This window comes from Rhinopithecus roxellana, chromosome 18 (genome assembly GCF_007565055.1).
Source record: "Rhinopithecus roxellana isolate Shanxi Qingling chromosome 18, ASM756505v1, whole genome shotgun sequence".
NCBI classification, from domain to species: Eukaryota; Metazoa; Chordata; class Mammalia; order Primates; family Cercopithecidae; genus Rhinopithecus; species Rhinopithecus roxellana.
Genome location: NC_044566.1, coordinates 94635949 through 94653889, shown reverse-complemented (window position 1 = coordinate 94653889; position 17941 = coordinate 94635949). Strand labels below are relative to the sequence as shown.

Sequence of the window (17941 nt, the reverse complement as noted above, 5' to 3'; positions counted from 1 at the left end):
AAGTGTTGGGATTACAGGGGTGAGCCACTGCGCCCGGCCCAGATTCCTTTTGGAAAAAGGTGATTCAAATGCTCTGAGATCAGTTATGTATAGACAGGGCAATTGTCAGACCATAATTATGACTGTTCTAGGCCAGAACAGAGACGTGTGCCTCTCCCGAGTCTCACCATGATGGACTGTCCTCTCTGTGCTCTTTTCCCATTTCAACCATAACCTTGTACCAGAAAAGCAATTTCAAAGCCTATCGTAAGTTAATCTGATCTCAATACTGAAACTGCCATGTGGGCCGTCAAAGCTTACTTCCTCATGTTAATGGGTTGGTTCTTCAACTCCAGCAAACTGCATTTGTGATCCAGAGTAGTGTCAAAATATTCCATTTCATGTAAGTGGCAGCCTTAAATTCTGGGAATCTCCAGTGTCCTTCCTCTACTCCCAAGAGAAATCACAACAGTGCCTTCAGGCACTTCCCTAAGTTAAAGGTCAACTCTAAGTCTCTCTCTGGAAGGCCCAGAAACGTGAACTGTGAAAGTAAGAGCTGTTCAATCAAGATACAGCATGGCTCAGAACTAGACAGAAGAGGCTCTTCGTGGTGGCTCCAGAGATGATGGACACTGCCTCCTCTTCAGGGAAGTAAGAAACATCTCAGGCGACATTCAGCTTGTTTGCCGGTTGTTGAACACATGCTGTCATTTCCAAACCCAGCCCTGCCCTGAGAGCCACAGCTTCTCTCTCCACTGCTGAAGGGACAGGCAGGAACTAGAAAGTCTGACCTTGGAGGGCCAATGGGTGCGGAGAGCATTTGTTCCGAAGCTCTTGCTGTCCCAGAGGGCCCACCCTGCTGGCCCCGAGATGGCCATTTGTGTTTGTCTAGGACTCCCAATCACTTCACAGTATTTACAAGTCCCGAGAGGGTCATGTACAATCCAGCACTCTCCCTCCTGCCCATGTCCTGCCTCTAAGTCTCAAAGAAGGAGCAAAGGCAGCAGAAGGGCTGCCCTGGGAGAGGGCCAGTCCCCTCGCTGCCTGGAACGTACTGGACCCACCACTGACTTCACGGAGCAACCTGACTTGTGCCCCCTGAAGGAAAGCAGGGACGCCAACGCCCGTCTCCTCAATGGCCTCATCTGTAAGCATGGCGATATAATCTTTCTATTGAGCTTCTGCAAGTACTGTATGAAATAATGCACATTAAACACTCTGAACTCTAGGGTAGCAAATATCATTCATAAAAATACATTGGGAAAGATGCGAGTTTAGCATTTGGTTAGCTGGAAAATCCAGGATACGATTGCATTTAGGATATGTCCTGAATACTTATGTCAAAGTTTCTTCATGGGCCCAGTAAAAAAATAAACAGCCTCGGGTAAATGAAAAAGTCCATGCACTTTCCCTAACTGCCTGACTGACCCGATTCCAGAGGCCAATGGCAGGGCCGCAGGAGCACAGCCTGGAAATCCCACAGGGCCAACTCCCATGGGACAAAATGAAGAGCAGGATGGCACTCAACCTGGACATCCTAGGTAGTAAGAACACAGGTGCCCAGAACCATGAGCCAGGGCTGAAGCCAGACATCCAGCAGGGCCTCCCCGTGCCCTGTGGCTTCCCCGACACCAGCGGGCTCGGCTGTTTCCCACACGAAGCTGCAGGTGAGGCCTGGGGCTCCGGCCACAGCCCTGCTCACACTGGGCCCTGAAACTTGCCAGGTCAGAGGCCCTCAGACAAACCCTCCAGGGCAGGGCAACAGGTGAAGGCTCACTGGAGGGCTGGGAAGAGGCACTGGCAGGCTGGGCACAGCCCACGGCCAGGGATTCCCCACTGCGTGACGCAGGCACAGGAGAGGGGAATGAGCTCCTACGATGCTTCCTCCCCCGAGGGCCTCCCCTTCAAGGACCAGGACCCCCAAACACAGCCGCAGTGGAAAGCTGCCCAAAGAGGGGCGATCCCCATGCAAACAGATGTGTGTGTGGCCCACAGTGAATACCTCAAATGCAACCTCAGCCAGGAAGGGGCACAACAAGAAAAGGGGGGACTTCCAACGTATTTTCAAATCCGCTACTAACCAGATGCAGAACATCCTTCATTCTTATAAAGCCTACTTTGGAAAATCTCTCAAAACACGGCTGGGAGCACTTTCCTCTGGGAGGGAGAGGCTGAGCAGAGGGTGGGCACGGCACGGGGAGGCCCTGCCGGGAGCGCAGCACTGCTGAGCAGAGGGACTTTGGTGAAACATGTGGCTCAGGGGAGACCGGAGGACTCCAGGGCATCCGACGTCTCCTTAGAAGAAAGAATCTACTTTTCACATGGCCAGAAACTGGTCTGAGGCAAAGGAAGCAGGTTGCATCCAATGAGATTTGCTAAAAAGCAGTGCAACGAGTGACAAAGGGTCTCAAGCTGGGTCACTGTCATCCAGTCTGCACACTCCAGGCTGTGGCGGAGTGGCCATCGTCCAGGACAGTGGGAGGTGCAAGGTGGTGCCTGGCGCTGACAGCCTTTGAGGAGTCACCATGCAGGCTTTCTGAGCCTTTGCCAGTTTGTCTTAATGTCCCCAACTCTTACTGGCAACATCACCACCGAAGTGTGTCCAGCTTCTCCCTCCCCCTTCCCTCCCACTCCGAAAAGGTCAGCCAGGTACCTACCTCTGCAAAGAGAGGAGAAATAATTGTAGATAAACACTGAGAGAAAGGCCTCTTTGGGATGTCTTTCATCTTGGGGGAGAGGGAGAAAAGGTCATCAGAAACAGTTGACGTTCACGTCGGCAATAATGCAATGAACCTCTCATCTCTGCACTTCACGCTGAGGAAACACCCTCTGCGCACCATGACAGCTGAAGACGACTATCGGCTGCCTCTCGCTAGACTTCAACGTCTCATCTGCAGTGACATGCAAAACCCACGCGCCAGGGAAACCGGCATCTGGGTTCCATGTGGAAGGGGACTTTGCATGGGCACAGGTAGGTGAACTGCCTCGTCTCGTTATCTACGCAGAAGTGCTTTACTGGCTGGACGTGATGGCTCACGCCTGTCATTCTAACACTTTGGGAAGCCAAGGAAGGAGGATCACTTGAGCCCAAGAGTTTGAGACCAGCCTGGGCAACATAGTGAGACCCTGTTTCTAAAAAAAAAAGACAAAAATAAAAATAAAAAGTTTTAAATAAACTGGGCATGGTGTCACATGCCTGCAATCCCAGTTACTCAGGAGGCTGAGGTGGGAGGATCGCTTGAGCCCAGGAGTTTGAGGCTGCAGTGAGCTCTGATGGCACCACTGCACTCCAGCCTGGGTGACAGAGACCCTGTTTCAAAAAAAAAAAGAGAGAGAGAGAAAAGTACTTTACTAACGAAACCCTGGAAATAGAAATCAGGTCAAGATTGGCCATTCCAAGTGCTGTCTATGACACAGGCCGAGTTTCTACTTTTGCAACCTCTATTTGGACATTCAACACCTGTTCACGTATCAAAGCAGGACTTGTAGGATCAACAGGGCACAGCTACTGGCCCACCCTGCCTGAGAGAAACTACACCACTATGCTTTACACAAGACCCTAAATATATGGCCCTTCATAAATTTAACAGGCATAAAACCAATTAATCAAAATTGTTTTACATAAATATCAAAAGCAATGCATTTATTTATAAGGTCCTTAAAACTCAATCACAAAATTATGATATGTATATAAGTAACCCCAACACGCACAACAGTCCCTCAAAGAGAGCTATGAAGTCATTTCACGGGTCACCCCCAAACCCCACGACATTGCCACATGTCAGGACATCCTAACTTGACCGCAGGGCTGCAGAGAGCAGTACGGAGTGGCACAGAACAGACCAGAGGCCAGACTCCCCGGTGTGAACACCTGGATCATCAGACAGAACTAAAGCTCTTGATCCGTCCATCCCCTAGCAACAAAATTCCATGATCGCTGCCACTCGCACCCACAGCAAGCTTCACACACAAGTGCCTCCAAAACACTGCAGAATGAGGTCAGTGTGGCCACTCTGGAGGGAGCAGACGTACCTTATTTCTGTCCAAGTCCGATGGCTGAAGAGCTCCATTCTCGAGATTCTTGGGATCTTTTTCTCGGATTGTGAAGATCCAGTCCCCAGAGTCGCTGCCCCCTGAGGCTTGGCCATCTGTTTCCCTTAACACAGACACGCAGGGAAGTCCCGTCAGTGCTCGCACATCTGCTCTGGGGGCGCTGGGACTGGTCAGGGGGAGGCCGCCTGGGGACCTCTGAACCCAGCCCACCAGCCCCAAGTCCCCACCATAACACCCTTGTCCAGTCCCTCGGGGATTTTCCAAAGACGCCCCTGCCTCCTCCCTCACAGAGAAGACACCATCACGAGGTGGTCCCCGCACCTCCCTGGTGTGCCAGTGTGTGCGTGCCCACTCTCCTCCTCCTCCTGGAGGACACCTCCCCCACCTCCCTGGGAGCCCATCTCCGGGCATCAGCTTCTCTCTGCTGGGCTCCTCCTCTCACCAGGAAAGCAGATGTCCCTGTGTTGGGTGTGGTGGCTCATGCCTGTCATTCCACCACTTTGACCTCACCTCGGCCATCTCTCAGCCCCGGTTCTAGGATCCACACTCACTGCCTCTATTTGGTACCCTCCACTCGCTCCAAAGCCCACCGGTGTCCCTCAGAGCACTCTCTCCCCCATCATGAGATGGTGTGCTGATGACTCCCTGTCCTGCGTGGGCCTCAGAGGCAGTGAGCCCTTGGCCCTGCTCATCATCCTGACACCTGTGGCCTCACTGAGCCTGCACCTCCTCCCGCCCCTCGGCCACACCTCTCCCCTCTCACTCGTAGGTGGAGCCTCACCCTCACACCGGCTTCCCTAGGGGCCGACCTCACTCTCCCACACGCCCCGACTGACACCCTTTGTTCCCTTGGCTCCAGGGACCTCCACAGAGCAGTGGCCCCTAAGCCCACTTCACCTGCCCAGCTTTCTCACCTGAACGCCACACCTCAGTGCCACTTCACACCGGACGCCTCCTCCTGGACAACTCAGACTCATACACGGTCCAGCCCACACTCAGCTTCCTGCACCACACATCACAACACCTGCTGCCACGCCGCCCAAGCCTGGGACATGGGCTTCCCTCCTTTACCCAAATCCACCACCACGTCCTGGCTCTCCAAACATCTCTCCAGTCTCTTTATCTTGTCATCCCTGTTGCTACCCCGGCAATCTCCCAATGGCAGTACCTCAAGAACTTCCGAGGGCAGTGGTCTCAAACTTGGCTTTAAACTGCAATCACCTAGAGACACTGAAAAACCACTTTGGGTCTCACTCCCGGAAATCCTCATTCAACTGGCCTGGCGCATGGACCTGCACTCTGGGCCAAGTTTGACTCCTGCCAACGCATGCACGAGAACAGACGAGCCCAGGCTTGGACTTCCAGACACAAGCCTGCCCGACCGCCTTCCCCAGCCCTCGCCACACAAACGGCTCCAGCCCCACTTGGCCTCTTAAGCCAAGGGAATTCCTAGATGCCGAACGGGACAGCGGTTCTCAGTAAGTCACCGCTGGTACGGAAGCATCTACCAGACACCACCGAGAATCACAAACACATGCATTTCTGGCCTTTCAGACATCCATGTAAAGCAGTTTCACCTGATCATGATTTTAAGAACAGAAAAGTGTAATGGAAAACAACACAGAACAGAACCGAACGAAACAAAATAGAATCCAACAGCCAGGTCCAGTTCCCTATGCACAGCTCTACCAGAGTTCACTCGTAGAAATTCCACCAGCAACATCCAGAGGCTCAGCTCCCCAACAGGCCCAGGATGTGTCTAACACAGCAATCGCCACCAGCCCGGATTGTCTAAAAAAAAAAACTCAACAGAAAACGAAACCCACACCAAACAAGTGACAAAGACCAGTGGGTCCCTCCCACACACACGCTCGGGGCGCTCAGGGGCCAACTTACGCGTCTGAATCCTCGGAGCTCGAGTCATCGTGGCTCTGCTCGGCCTTCCATCTCTTGTACCTGTCAATGAGCTCGGTCAAGTAGGAAGTTTTCTTTGCATTGCGTAGTATAAACTTGTGCTTCAGTAACTCCTTAGCAGTGGGTCTCTGGAAAAACACACACAACAACAAAACATGAGGTAAGTTCTCGATCCCACCCCAAAGGACAGACTTCTGCCTCAAAATGTCAACCCGCCACACTGACACCTGATGGCTGGGATTCTACTCCGTGGCTCTTCTCACCGTGACTCACCCAAAGACGAGTCGCTCAGGACCTACGCCTGGGCTCCAGGTACTGTGCTGGGCAGGGCACTGACTTTCCAAGGAGGTCCCTAATAAATGCATTTCCACAGAAACCTCTGCACAGAGCTTCACAGGGATCATTTAAGAGAGCTTATCTCCTAGCTTATGAAATACTTTATGACAAATAGCTGACAAAATGTATATTCTGTGTCACTTTAACTTTTTTTGAGATGGAGTTTTGCTCAGTTGCCCAGGCTGGAGTGCAGTGGCACGATCTCAGCTCACTACAACCTCACCTCCCCAGTTCAAGCAATTCTCCTGCCTCAGTTTCCTGGGTAGCTAAGATTACAGGCCTGCGCCACCACGCCCATTTTTTTTGTATTTTTAGTAGAGACGGGATTTCACCATGTTGGCCAGGCTGGTCTTGAACTCCTGACCTCAGGTGATCCACCCGCCTCGGCCTCCCAAAGTGCTGGGATTACAGGTGTGAGCCACCGTGTTGGGCCACTTTGTTGAGTTTCTGTATTAACGTTTGGCCACATCCAACCATATAACAGAAATGTCAATTTGGAATTATCTCAAAGAAACCAGAAAGAAGCCAGGAGATGCCCTTTCTCCTGTCTGCTGAAAGAGCAGCTGGGTGGCTCTACATCACCAACTTTCCCAGTTGAGAAGGGCTGTTTCCCAGGTCCCTCCCTTCCCTTGTGACTGGGCTGAGGACTTCACCCATGCCCTGGGCTCAGCACCTGGTCAGCTGCCTGCCTTGAGGATGGTGACAGTGACAGGGAATGTGCTTCCCAAGGAAACCAGCACGGCCCAAATTGGAACAGACGGCAGGAACACCCAAACAACCGAGTCAAACCAAGTTCCCACTCACTCCAAATTACGAAAGCTTGACTACAAAAACCAAGTACGTTTTCAGATTGAAACTCGTGAGAAACCTCGATCACCCTTGAGTCTTCTCCCTCCCTGTCCACCCAAGGGTGAAACCCCAGCTACCCTGGAGGTGCTCGTATTCTCGCCTCTCAGCCAGCTCCTCGGTAGCTGTGGGGTAGAGCTCTGTGTGCTGGAGCATAAGCCCATACTAGACACATGCTTTGTAAGGGAAGACATGCCTGCACCTATCTCCACCAGTGCTGGTGCATGGTGGCTGCAACCAACATCATCATGTAATAAAATGCAGAACATCGTGGCGTGCAGGACAAGCCCCACTACCACAAGATGCTGACATAGTCATCAGACGCTGGTGTGCTGGCCTCAGCCTGCATCTCCCCAGAGGTGCTCAGAAAATGTTGCATTCCTCATTTAATTCCTTGACCAAAACTGGCATATTAGGAAACCACGGTGCTCTTGTAAAAGTAACCACTCATTTTTACACATGAGTTAAGAAAAGGGGGGCTCAGCTTGGCCTTCAGCTAACTCTGCTGGAAAATTCAGAAACAAAACAAGGACATATGGTGCTACCTCCAACACCAACACACACACACACAGACACAGACACAGACAGACACACACACACAGACACACACACACACAGACACAGACACACACAGACACACACACACACAGACACACACACACAGACACACACACACAGACACACACACACACAGACACACACAGACACACAGACACACAGACACACACACAAGACACACACACACAGACACACACACACACAGACACACACACAGAGACACACACACACAGACACACACACAGACACACACACACAGACACAACTTTCAAAGAAATGTCCTAATTCAAACAGAAAACGAGGCAAAGCCACACAGTTGTTACTGCTGTACAGCTCTGCCAGCGTCTATTAAACCTGAAAAGAGAAAGCAGGTGGGAAGGGGAGGGGTGGGGGAAGCAGAGGGTGGCTTGGTTATATTTCCTAATCTTTTGTTTCCTAACACATGCCACCTGGAAAGTGAAAACATTTACTTTAAAGACATATTTAGCCATTTGTTTCCAGCTAACCTCTGCCATTACCAAAAACAGTGTAACAGTTTACGGCCTGATCCTCTATAAATATTAAACATTTATGATTCCACATTTAATATCAGGGAGAATATTCTTCAGATTCAATGAAGTATGAGATGGTGGAAATCTAAACGAAGGAGATTTTTAATACTTAAAAATTAAAATGTATTTGCAAACCAAAGAAGTCAATCATACTTATTTCGGAAAAGAAAAATGAGTAATACCAGGGAGACAACTGAAAAGAGTGATTCAAGCAATCCCAACAGGATGTATCTCGGCCGAGTCAAGCCACACATGAGGAGGTACGTGGTGATCCCTGGGAACTTACAAAGCTCGGCTCCTTATTCAAACAGGCCTCCACAAACTCCTTGAGGGGTTTACTGTAGTTTCCTTCCAACGTCGGTGGGTTGTTCTTTGGAATGAGGAATAAAACTTTCATGGGGTGCAGCTCGGAATGAGGTGGTTCCCCTCTTGCAAGTTCAATAGCTGTTATGCCCAGGGACCAGATGTCTGCCTGCAACAAGAAAAGCATCTTTACAAACACCAAGCAGGAATCAATTCCAATACACAGTATTTAGGGGGGAAATGGTAACACGTCTCAACACTTCCGAGGTTTTGGAAAAGGTGTTTTTAACTGATATTTAAAAACATAAGCCCTCGCTATAATTTCAAAAGAGACAACAAGATTAGAAACTGTAATATGCCAAACGTGTTCTGCCCCTACATGGAGATGGCTTATCAATTCACTCCTGCTACACCTCCTGCTGGATGCGCTCAGCATTCCCCATCGAGTCCCGGGAGCCAGCAGGACGGGTAAGAGAGGTGAGCAGAGAGGAGTCCGGAGTGGGTGTACACTCGCGAATCACCCCCTCCAGCAGTGCTTAGAACTCAGGGCACAGCTGTGAGGTCGGAAGTAGGTACCTTGGTCTCAAAAGACCTGGGTTGAAATGCCAGTTCTACAAAGTCCTGTGACGTTAGACGAAAGAGCTAACCTCCGAGCCTTGTTTCCCTCGTCTGTAGAATGAGGGTGGAAGAGGAGGAGGAGGTGGCCATACAAGGTGCCTCACAAGGGGCCCAGAACTTAAAAGTTTATTATGAAAATGTTCAAACATACAAAGAACTGAGAAATATTAATATAATGCATCCTCATCTACCTATTGCATGAATTTAGTGATTATTAACATTTTGCCATACAGGCTTTGTCCATGTGTTCCCAGAGTATATTTTAAAATCAATCAGTTGTCATGACATTTCCCCCCGAGTACTTCAGTGTGCTAATATATAGACTTTTTTTTTTCACTACCTATCAGTGCCTGAAATTAGCACGAATTCCTTAATGTCATGTATAATTAAATGTTCTCAGCTGTTCAAAAACGGTTTATCTGAATCAGGATCCAAAGTCCACGGGGTACTTTGTTAGGTCGCTAAGGCTCTTCCAACCTAGAATAGTCGTCTCCCCAGTGGCATCAACTTAAAGAAGAAACAGGCCCCAAATTCGGGATTTGTCTGGTGGTTTCTTCCTGTTGTCATTTACCGTGTCTCTCTAGTGCCTGCATTTTCTGCCAAATGTCCTAGAGGAGACATCTCCAGAAGCCACGTGGCCCCCACCAGGACATCTCGGGTCCAGCTGCCCCACCTCCTTCTGCCCAGCACAGGCCTGTGGCACAACCAAGCGGTTAGGCAAAGGAATGAATTCCTGGAACATGTCATGTCAATGAGAAGAGCCAGGCCGTCTTAAGAGGAACCTGGCAGCTCATGAGACTTTGACAGCGGGTGATACCAATCCCCAAACAGGACAGAAGCCAACAATGAGGCAGGATCTAGTCCTATACCGGCTGGCAAAAGACGACTGGGGGACGTAGAGAACACACCTGAGTCTGGCACAGCTTTCCTGCTGTTCTCACTGTACATTTTAATCCATCATTATTCCAAGAACTTCAGTGAGAATCAAACACATCTCTCACACTCACTCTACAGCAAGGAAACGCATAGGCTGAAGCATCGTTGTAGTGGCTACAGGACGCTTGAACTATGGAGAGGACACACTTACCATGTTCCTGCAGCCTTAGTGAGTACCAGAAATCCCTACTGGAAGCCCCCGAGCCCAGCAGTCCATGGGAATGATGTCTACAGCATATTCTATTTCCTTATTCTCAGTGAAGATGAAAAGCTGCCAGCAAGTCTTATTCTCAATTCTTTCTACTAAATCTTATACTGAAGGGGTCAGCCCAGAAGAGCTGATGTTAGAAGTAATACTATTTTCCTTCCCTCTACAACTTGGACTCTTTGCTTTATTTTGCATTGCGTTATCTTAAAAATCAGCAGAAATGCAACTGATCCCAGTCTCTCGCCCCTAGAAGGGGGGAAGTAGGTGCACAGGAGTACAGAGTGGGCGAGCACCCAGAACTGTGGCAGCGGCAGGAGGACAGGAGTAAGCAGACACAAGGAGGGAGGATGGAGGAGGGGAAAGGCAAGAACAGAGGTGGCTATCGTGACTCTCGTGCGGCAGTGGTTCTTCCACACCAACAGGTGGCTCTCAAGTTTATGTGATTCCACATCTGTCGGCTTCCCCCAGGCCTCTCAGATTTTGTTACAGCTACTGCTATTTTCAAAGCATGCTGTCTCCTGGCCATATAGACCCAGCCTTCTCATTTCTAAGGGCACGTAATTTTGGCGGTATATGTGATATTCTGGTATAAGTATACAGTGTGTAACAATCAAATCTGGGTAGCTGGGATACCTCTCACCTCAAACACGGATCATTCCATTGTGTTGGGATATTCCGAATCTTCTCTTCTGGCTATTTGAAACACAGTAAATTATTAACTACGGTCACTCTATTGTGCTACTGAACATGATCTCTGACGGATGCACCTCCAGACCTCCAAGCATCTCTCCATGAGCTAAATGTACTCAGTAACTGGCAGGCAGGCCCCGGCAGAGGCCGGTCTCTGGTGAGTACGTCAGTGATGCGCTTGCCTTGATTTCACTCAGAGGCCCAAGGACTTGCTTTCAGGTTCAGGGGCAGACAATAAGCAGGCAGCAGCCAGCACCGAGGAGCGAACGCCTCCTTCTGCAGGCCAATGTGCACCACGGGAAGTTCACTAAGAAAACCCCTGCCAGCCCCATCTGAACACAACCCACATATCACTCTCCTGGCTTCCAAGGAAGGCAGCCAGTACAGCACCATCAAGAACAAACATGGGGGCCGGGCACAGTGGCTCATGCCTGTAATCCCACCACTTCGGGAGCCCAAGGCAGGCAGAGTTCGAGATCAGCTTGGCCAACATGGCGAAACCCCATCTCTACTAACAATACAAAAATTGGCTGGGCGCCGTGGCCTGCACCTGTAGTCCCAGCTACTCGGGAGGCTGAGGCAGGAGAATCATTTGAACCTGGGAGGAAGAAGTTGCAGTGAGCAAGATCGTTAGTCTGGGTGACAGAGCGAGACTCTGTATCAAAAGAAAAAAAAAGCGGGGGGGGGGGGGAATCCTCCCAGGCAGCCATGCCAGGGGCATGAGGGTCACCCATCTCCTTAGGATCCCCTCTTTGGAACCTCCTAAATCCAGTCGCAACCCAGGGTATATGGTTCCTGGGCTCTCAGCACCCTGCGTCCCCTCCACCCCTCCTAACTTTGGATTACTCTAAAGCGATCTCTTCTCCCCAGGCCTTCTGTAGGGGGCTCCCACATGGTCTTCCTGCCTGCTGCCTCTCCCGCCAGACATCTAACTATGACTAATTTGCAAACCTGGACTGGCACTTGAATCAATGGCAAGCAATTTGGCATACAAATCGAAAGCCAGAAAAATATCCAAACTTGTTAAAACCAATTACTTCGACTTTTAGGCATCTATACTACATTTTAAATTTGGAAAATGGTATATGCTGCCCAAAATATTCAACAGCAGCATTACTTACGTTCACCCTCAGAAGAACGTAAAGCTGCTCGTGCACGTTAAGCTTTAAGTTAAGCTGCTCGCGCACGTTAACTTAATGAAGCGCAGCGTGTCCCACAGCGTGCTGACGGAGACGCTCATGTCTAACTGAGTCTGTCTATCCCTGCTTCCAGGCAAAACCACAGCACATGAAGAACTTGTGTCTGAGGGTTTTTTGGGGGGTGGGAGGGGACTCACTCTGTCACCCAGGCTGGAGCCTTGACCTCCTTGGCTCAAGCCATCCTCCCACCTCAGCCTCCTGGATAGTTGGGACTACAGGGCACACTACCATACCCAGCTAATTTTTAAATTTCTTATAGAGGCAGGAGTAAATTTCTTATAGAGGCAGGAGTTGCGGGGGGGAGGGGGGGCGGAGTCTTGCTTTGTGGCCCAGCTTGGTGTTGAACTCCTGGCCTTAAGCTATCCTCCCACCAGGGCCTCCCAAAGTGCTGGGATTACAGGCGTGAGCCACTGTGCCCGGCCCATGCCTGAGTTTTAAAGTAAACATTATGTGGGGAACAGGCAGTCACCTTCCAAAGCAATTAAAATGAGGTGGAAGAAGAGACCCGTGTGGGGCCATTTGGGAAAGATATGAAATGAGACATTAAGACACTGATGACAGAGAAAACAAACAGTGGTTTCTAATATAAGCTCCAGTCAAAAGCTGCAAATGCACATATTAACTGCGAACAAATCTTCTCCTGGGGCGCGCTCCTGAGTGAGCACCCTGAGTTCTCTGGGACTCTCCTCTACATCGGGAGAGGCAGGGCTCTATGCAACAGCATCCTACATCTTCACAATATCGTGTCCAATAAAGTACGCTGGCTACATGTCTCAAGGTACAATCTAAGCGATACTGTTTAAATTATATAGAGAAAATAATTCTAAAAGAAACCAACCAACTCTACGAAGAAAACCACAGATAACCCTAAGTCACAGCTGTAACGAATCAAAACAGAATCTGATTTGATATGAGCTTATTACTTAAGCAGATGCAATCTTTCGGAACACGTCTGTAACTGGATCTAGAGGCGTACGTGGTATTTATGACCATTAAGAGTAACCCGTGGTTGACCAAAGTGGCCCAACATTACTACATGCGAAAATAAAGCCTGCTGTCTCCTGGTTCACATTCTTCCCTGGCCCTCAGGGCTCCTCCTCCCAGCCAGGCCTGTGGGCAGTTCCTGATCCGTAAGCAGGAGCAGAGAGGCCATGGGCTCAGCACCCGGTGACAGGAAGGGCTGGTGCGCAGTGTGGTAGACAGGCTGGCTGCCTGGGTTCTTGCAGCCCATCGGCTCACCCCACCACGCCTTCACTCATCTTCAACAATGCTATTTTTTTCCATCAATGCATCACCAGTTTCCACTTCTCACCATGGTTACACTGCAAACCAAGCGCAATCCATTCACTGACATACCATCATAATAATCTTACAAGGAAAAAGGGAGATGAGAGTTCTTCAGTCCAAGACCTTTCTCTAGTGTTGAAACCGGAGGCTTCTTTGCAGTGAGCAGAGTTATCTCACTTGGCACCATCTCCAAAGGATGAGGACTCCTTCAAACAAACCAAACTTCCCCAAATCACCTTAAAACATTAGTAACAAAGGTTCTTACAACATATGGACAATCAGGACTTAGTAATATCATGCTTAAGAACTGAGATTGACGTAAGATGCCCTTTGTATGCAAACACATTCAGCAACACCTGAGCAGCCCAGACAAGACAACAGAGCACAGGCAGTGCCAGAGGTGACAATGCTCAAAAAGGCTCCAAACAGGATCTAAACATATACAAGAAACAGAGGTTTGTGTTCCCTTTAGTTCAGTGAGATGAAGAAGCTAGTGAGGCAGGTGAAGTTCATCACTTCTCCCAACCCATCCTTCCTTTGACAATCAGCTTGTGAACCTAGGTGTGACCTGGGCACGTGCCTTCATAACTATCATACAGAACCCTGTCCCCAGTGGCTGGGAGGTCTTTCCTTACATGCAGTGCAGTCTAGGAGGGGAAATGTCTATGAGTCATGTAAGAGAGAATGGAGGGAAAGCTGGGAAGCAGCTGAGTGAGCTGTGAGACCACAGCAGCCACCAGTGTACCCCAAAGAGCACTGGTTGCCCGGCAGGCAAGCCAGCCACTAGAGGGACACACACGGGGTGGCCTGGAAGAGCACCCTTATCAGGCCCTGCTTGCAACAAGAGCTGCCAGTCCAGAGCCACACCCAGTGGGAAACCAAGGAAATCGCAGCCCTGAGGCCCCAGTGTGAAACCCACTTCTGATGACTTTTGAGACTCGGACACAGATGTGACCCTCATCGGCCCTCACCACACGCTTCCCGGGTCAACAAACCTGGAAAGTCAATTCCACATCAACGTTTAAGAGTCTGCTCATGATTTCCAGTTCAGAGTTGCTGGAGAGGATCCAAGCAAGTGAAATAACTTCTGACACAAGTCACAGTAAAGGCAAAAACAGACCAAAAATGTGACACATTTTCTCGTACTATCTCCTTCCCGACCAAGTGTGCACTCCCCAGAAGAGGTAGACCATACTCTAATCCACCCCCAACACTATGACACCTACTGGTCAGATCAGAGCCTCCTGATGGGTTTTTTCCTTTTTCTTGAGACAGGCTCTTGCTCTGTCATTCAGGCTGGACTGCAGTGGCGCGATCTCGGCTCACTACAACCTCCGCCTCCTGGGTTCAAGCGACTGTCCTGCCTCAGCCTCCTGAGTAGCTGAGACTACAGGCATGCGCCACCACGCCTGGCTAATTTTAGTATTTTTAGTAGAAACGGGGTTTCACCATGTTAGCCAGGCTGGTCTCAAACTCCCATCCTCAGCTTCCCAAAGTGCTGGGATTACAGGTGCTTGTGAGCCACCACGCCTGGCCAGAGCCTCCTGATGTTGAAAGACCTCGGGGAAGAAGGCGGCCAAGCTGTGATGTCCTGACACTGCCTCCAGCAAACGCCCAGGGAGGCCCTGCCCTTCGAGGAAGGCGGTGGGGACGGCTCAGGCAGACAGGACAGCTCTTGAATAAAGGTTCTCATGTGAGCAGTGATGGTGGAACCAAAAACGGAAGATCTTCACACGGCCCTGTCTCCTTTCTTCATGGCACTGTGCACGATCTGAAACTGCTTATTGGTTGTCTCTTCTACCTCAGGAGAGGAGGGAGCGTGCTGTCTTGTTCACAGTTGTACTCACAGTGCAGTTGCTCAGTACGAATTTGTGAATGAATGGCACCAGCTTGATTTTCTTCCTTTGAAGGCACTTAATTTTTTTAACATGTTTGTAATACACCTTTTTTCCTCTGGAAAAGATTCTGACATATGTAATAATCTCTATCCATTCATTTTGCTTGATACCAGGCAACCTCTCTTTGACTTATGGGTTCACATCATTCTTAACCTCAGATAAGTTTTAAATCTTTAAACATTCTTCTGTTATATTTATTCTGGAGTTTTCTTTAAAAACACCAATTAGAGCTGTGCACTGATTCTTTCAAAACTCTTTTAAACAACTCTCAGCTTGCATCTCAACTAGAACGCCATCTCGCCAGGGCCCCACCCTGAAATGCACGCTGAGGTGCCCACACCACACTGAGGTGCCCACGCCTTCTGCCCCGCCACTCTCTAGGGGATATTTCTCACTGAAAACGGTAACTACAACACAGCACGCTTGCTCCTAAAGTGCTGTTAATTCTTCCTGTTTACTGTCAGTCTCCCCCATATGAATTTAAGATATATAGGAGAAGAGACTTTTGTTCTCGTCTACTCCAGTATCACTGGAATCCAGAAAAATGTGCCTACATAGAATGGGTTAAATAAAAGAATATGAAATAAATACAATAATGAAAAAGAGAGAGAGAGAAGAAAGGAAGGGGAAGAAGGGAGAGGAAGGAAGGAAGGAGGGAGAGGGAGGGAGGGAGGAAAGGAGGGAGGGAGGAAAGGAGACAGGAAAAGAGGGAGGGAGGAAAGGAGAGGAAAGGACAGAGGAAACGAGGGAGGAAAGGAGGGAGGGAGGGAGACAGGAAAGGAGGGAGGGAGGGAGACAGGAAAGGAGGGAGGGAGGGAGAGAGGAAAAGAGGGAGGGAGGGAAATCTAAGATCAGAGTCACATGGTAGATCAGCTAATTTACTAGAAAGAACGAGAAGATTATAATCAAGGTGGCGTTATCCAGTGAGTTAAGAAACATGGGTTCTAGTCTCAGCCCTACCAAAATCTACACAGATCAACTTTGATAAATGGGCCTCAGCTTAAAATAAAGAGAATGGAGTAAACACATAAGTTCCTGGTTGAGTCCTAAAATTACATGACCCCAGGAAAAGGGCCAACAGCCAAGGTAGCTGGAGATGAGAAGCAGCCAAAGCAGCATCCCTCCCATGTGGGGTAGAGACACTCCCAGGCAGGGCACACACCCTAGACCAGCCAGGTCTGCTGCATGGGGGTGGGGTGGGGGAACCCACTAGTCACTCACCAGCCAGTGGCTGTCAAGGCCATCATAGTGCTCAGAGAAGTCATGGCCACCACTACCACAGAGCAGTGAGATGGGCTCACACCTCCCATGGTGGAACCAGGCACGCCTGCAACTTGAGCTACAACCTGGACACTTTCTAACAGTCTATAGCTTGCAACGGTGACCCTGGGGCTGCAGGGAAAGTCACCTGGTGTTTCCTACACCATGTTTAGCAAGGTGGGAAGTCTACTGGGTACTGGGAAGACTTCTATTTAAAAGCAGCAGCAAGGTTCGGCCTGTATGTGTATCTAAGCATATGTTTGCTCAGAAAGTTGGGGTCCAGGAAAGCCAGTTCTCCGTGGATCATGTGGCCTTTTAACTGCGTACAGGGTCCAGAGAAGAGCAGACTGTGGGAACTGAAGTTAAACCAGAGCCCCAGGAGGCAAAGTCCCGGGATGTTTTGTCCCATCTAACAGAGTTCACAAAAGTGGAGGGCAACAGAGAAAAAGAGTATGAGAAAAACTAGGAGAGCATAACACAGGACAAGGAAAAACAGTGGGAAGAAAGGGTTAGGGTTTCATCTCATGTTGACAAGGACAGGCTGGGAACGAGAATCCTGAGAACTAAAAATAACAGGAAGACCCTGCAGCAGTCACTCAAAGCACTGTTCTTCCTCCATTCTCACACTTCCGTGGACTCCCTCACTTTCTCTTATGGGAGCCGCTTTCTCTACAGGTCCCTTCAAGGCTGCAGATTCCATGCACTTGCACTTCAACCCCCAGCTGTGCCCAGACAGCAGGTGGAGACCCTCTGCAGCTGCACACGCCTCCACCCCTCGCCACCACGGCCCTTCTCTTCCTCCCGCCCCGTTCTGAACCCGCTCCAGTCCTGTGTCCCCACCGCCACCAAACACACATGGCCTGAGCTCAAAACCTCGATCATGGTGGGCTGGATCAGCAAAGAATATTAAATGATACAGCAGGAGATAGGAGAAAACTGTAACTAAGGTTGAAGAATTACCTTTATGACCTACCTCAAGGTACCAGCTTCGGTCCAACTTACAAAAGCTACCAGGCTAAAGAACAAAAGGCGGGAGCCCTCCAGGCCTCGTGAGGCACAGCGCCGCCCTCACCTTCCCCTCACCTTCGAGTCGTAGGCTGACTGTTTGATGACCTCGGGTGCCATCCAGAATGGGGTGCCCACGAAAGTGTTCCTTTTGATCTGGGTGTCCGTCAACTGGCCGGCCACGCCAAAGTCCGCCAGCTTCACCTCCCCGTGCTCAGACAGCAGGACGTTGGCCGCTGCAAAAGAAAGCCAAGGGGGCCCTGAGCGGTGTGGACTTACACCTCCGTGCACTGCCACAAG

The 17941-nt window shown here is 50.0% G+C and overlaps 1 protein-coding gene across 2 annotated transcripts in view; it reads right to left on the bottom strand.

Annotated features, from left to right (window-relative positions):
- STK24 (serine/threonine kinase 24) overlaps nucleotides 1-17941 on the bottom strand; it is a 139290-nt gene that overhangs the window by 16413 nt on the left and 104936 nt on the right. For both annotated transcript variants that reach the window (XM_030922253.1, XM_030922252.1), the window contains exons 5-9: nucleotides 17720-17877; nucleotides 8524-8709; nucleotides 5929-6074; nucleotides 4012-4135; nucleotides 2637-2705 (exon numbers count right to left, since the gene is read on the bottom strand). In XM_030922253.1, the coding sequence (XP_030778113.1) occupies nucleotides 2637-2705; nucleotides 4012-4135; nucleotides 5929-6074; nucleotides 8524-8709; nucleotides 17720-17877 (683 nt within the window). The remainder of the gene's footprint in view (nucleotides 1-2636; nucleotides 2706-4011; nucleotides 4136-5928; nucleotides 6075-8523; nucleotides 8710-17719; nucleotides 17878-17941) is intronic.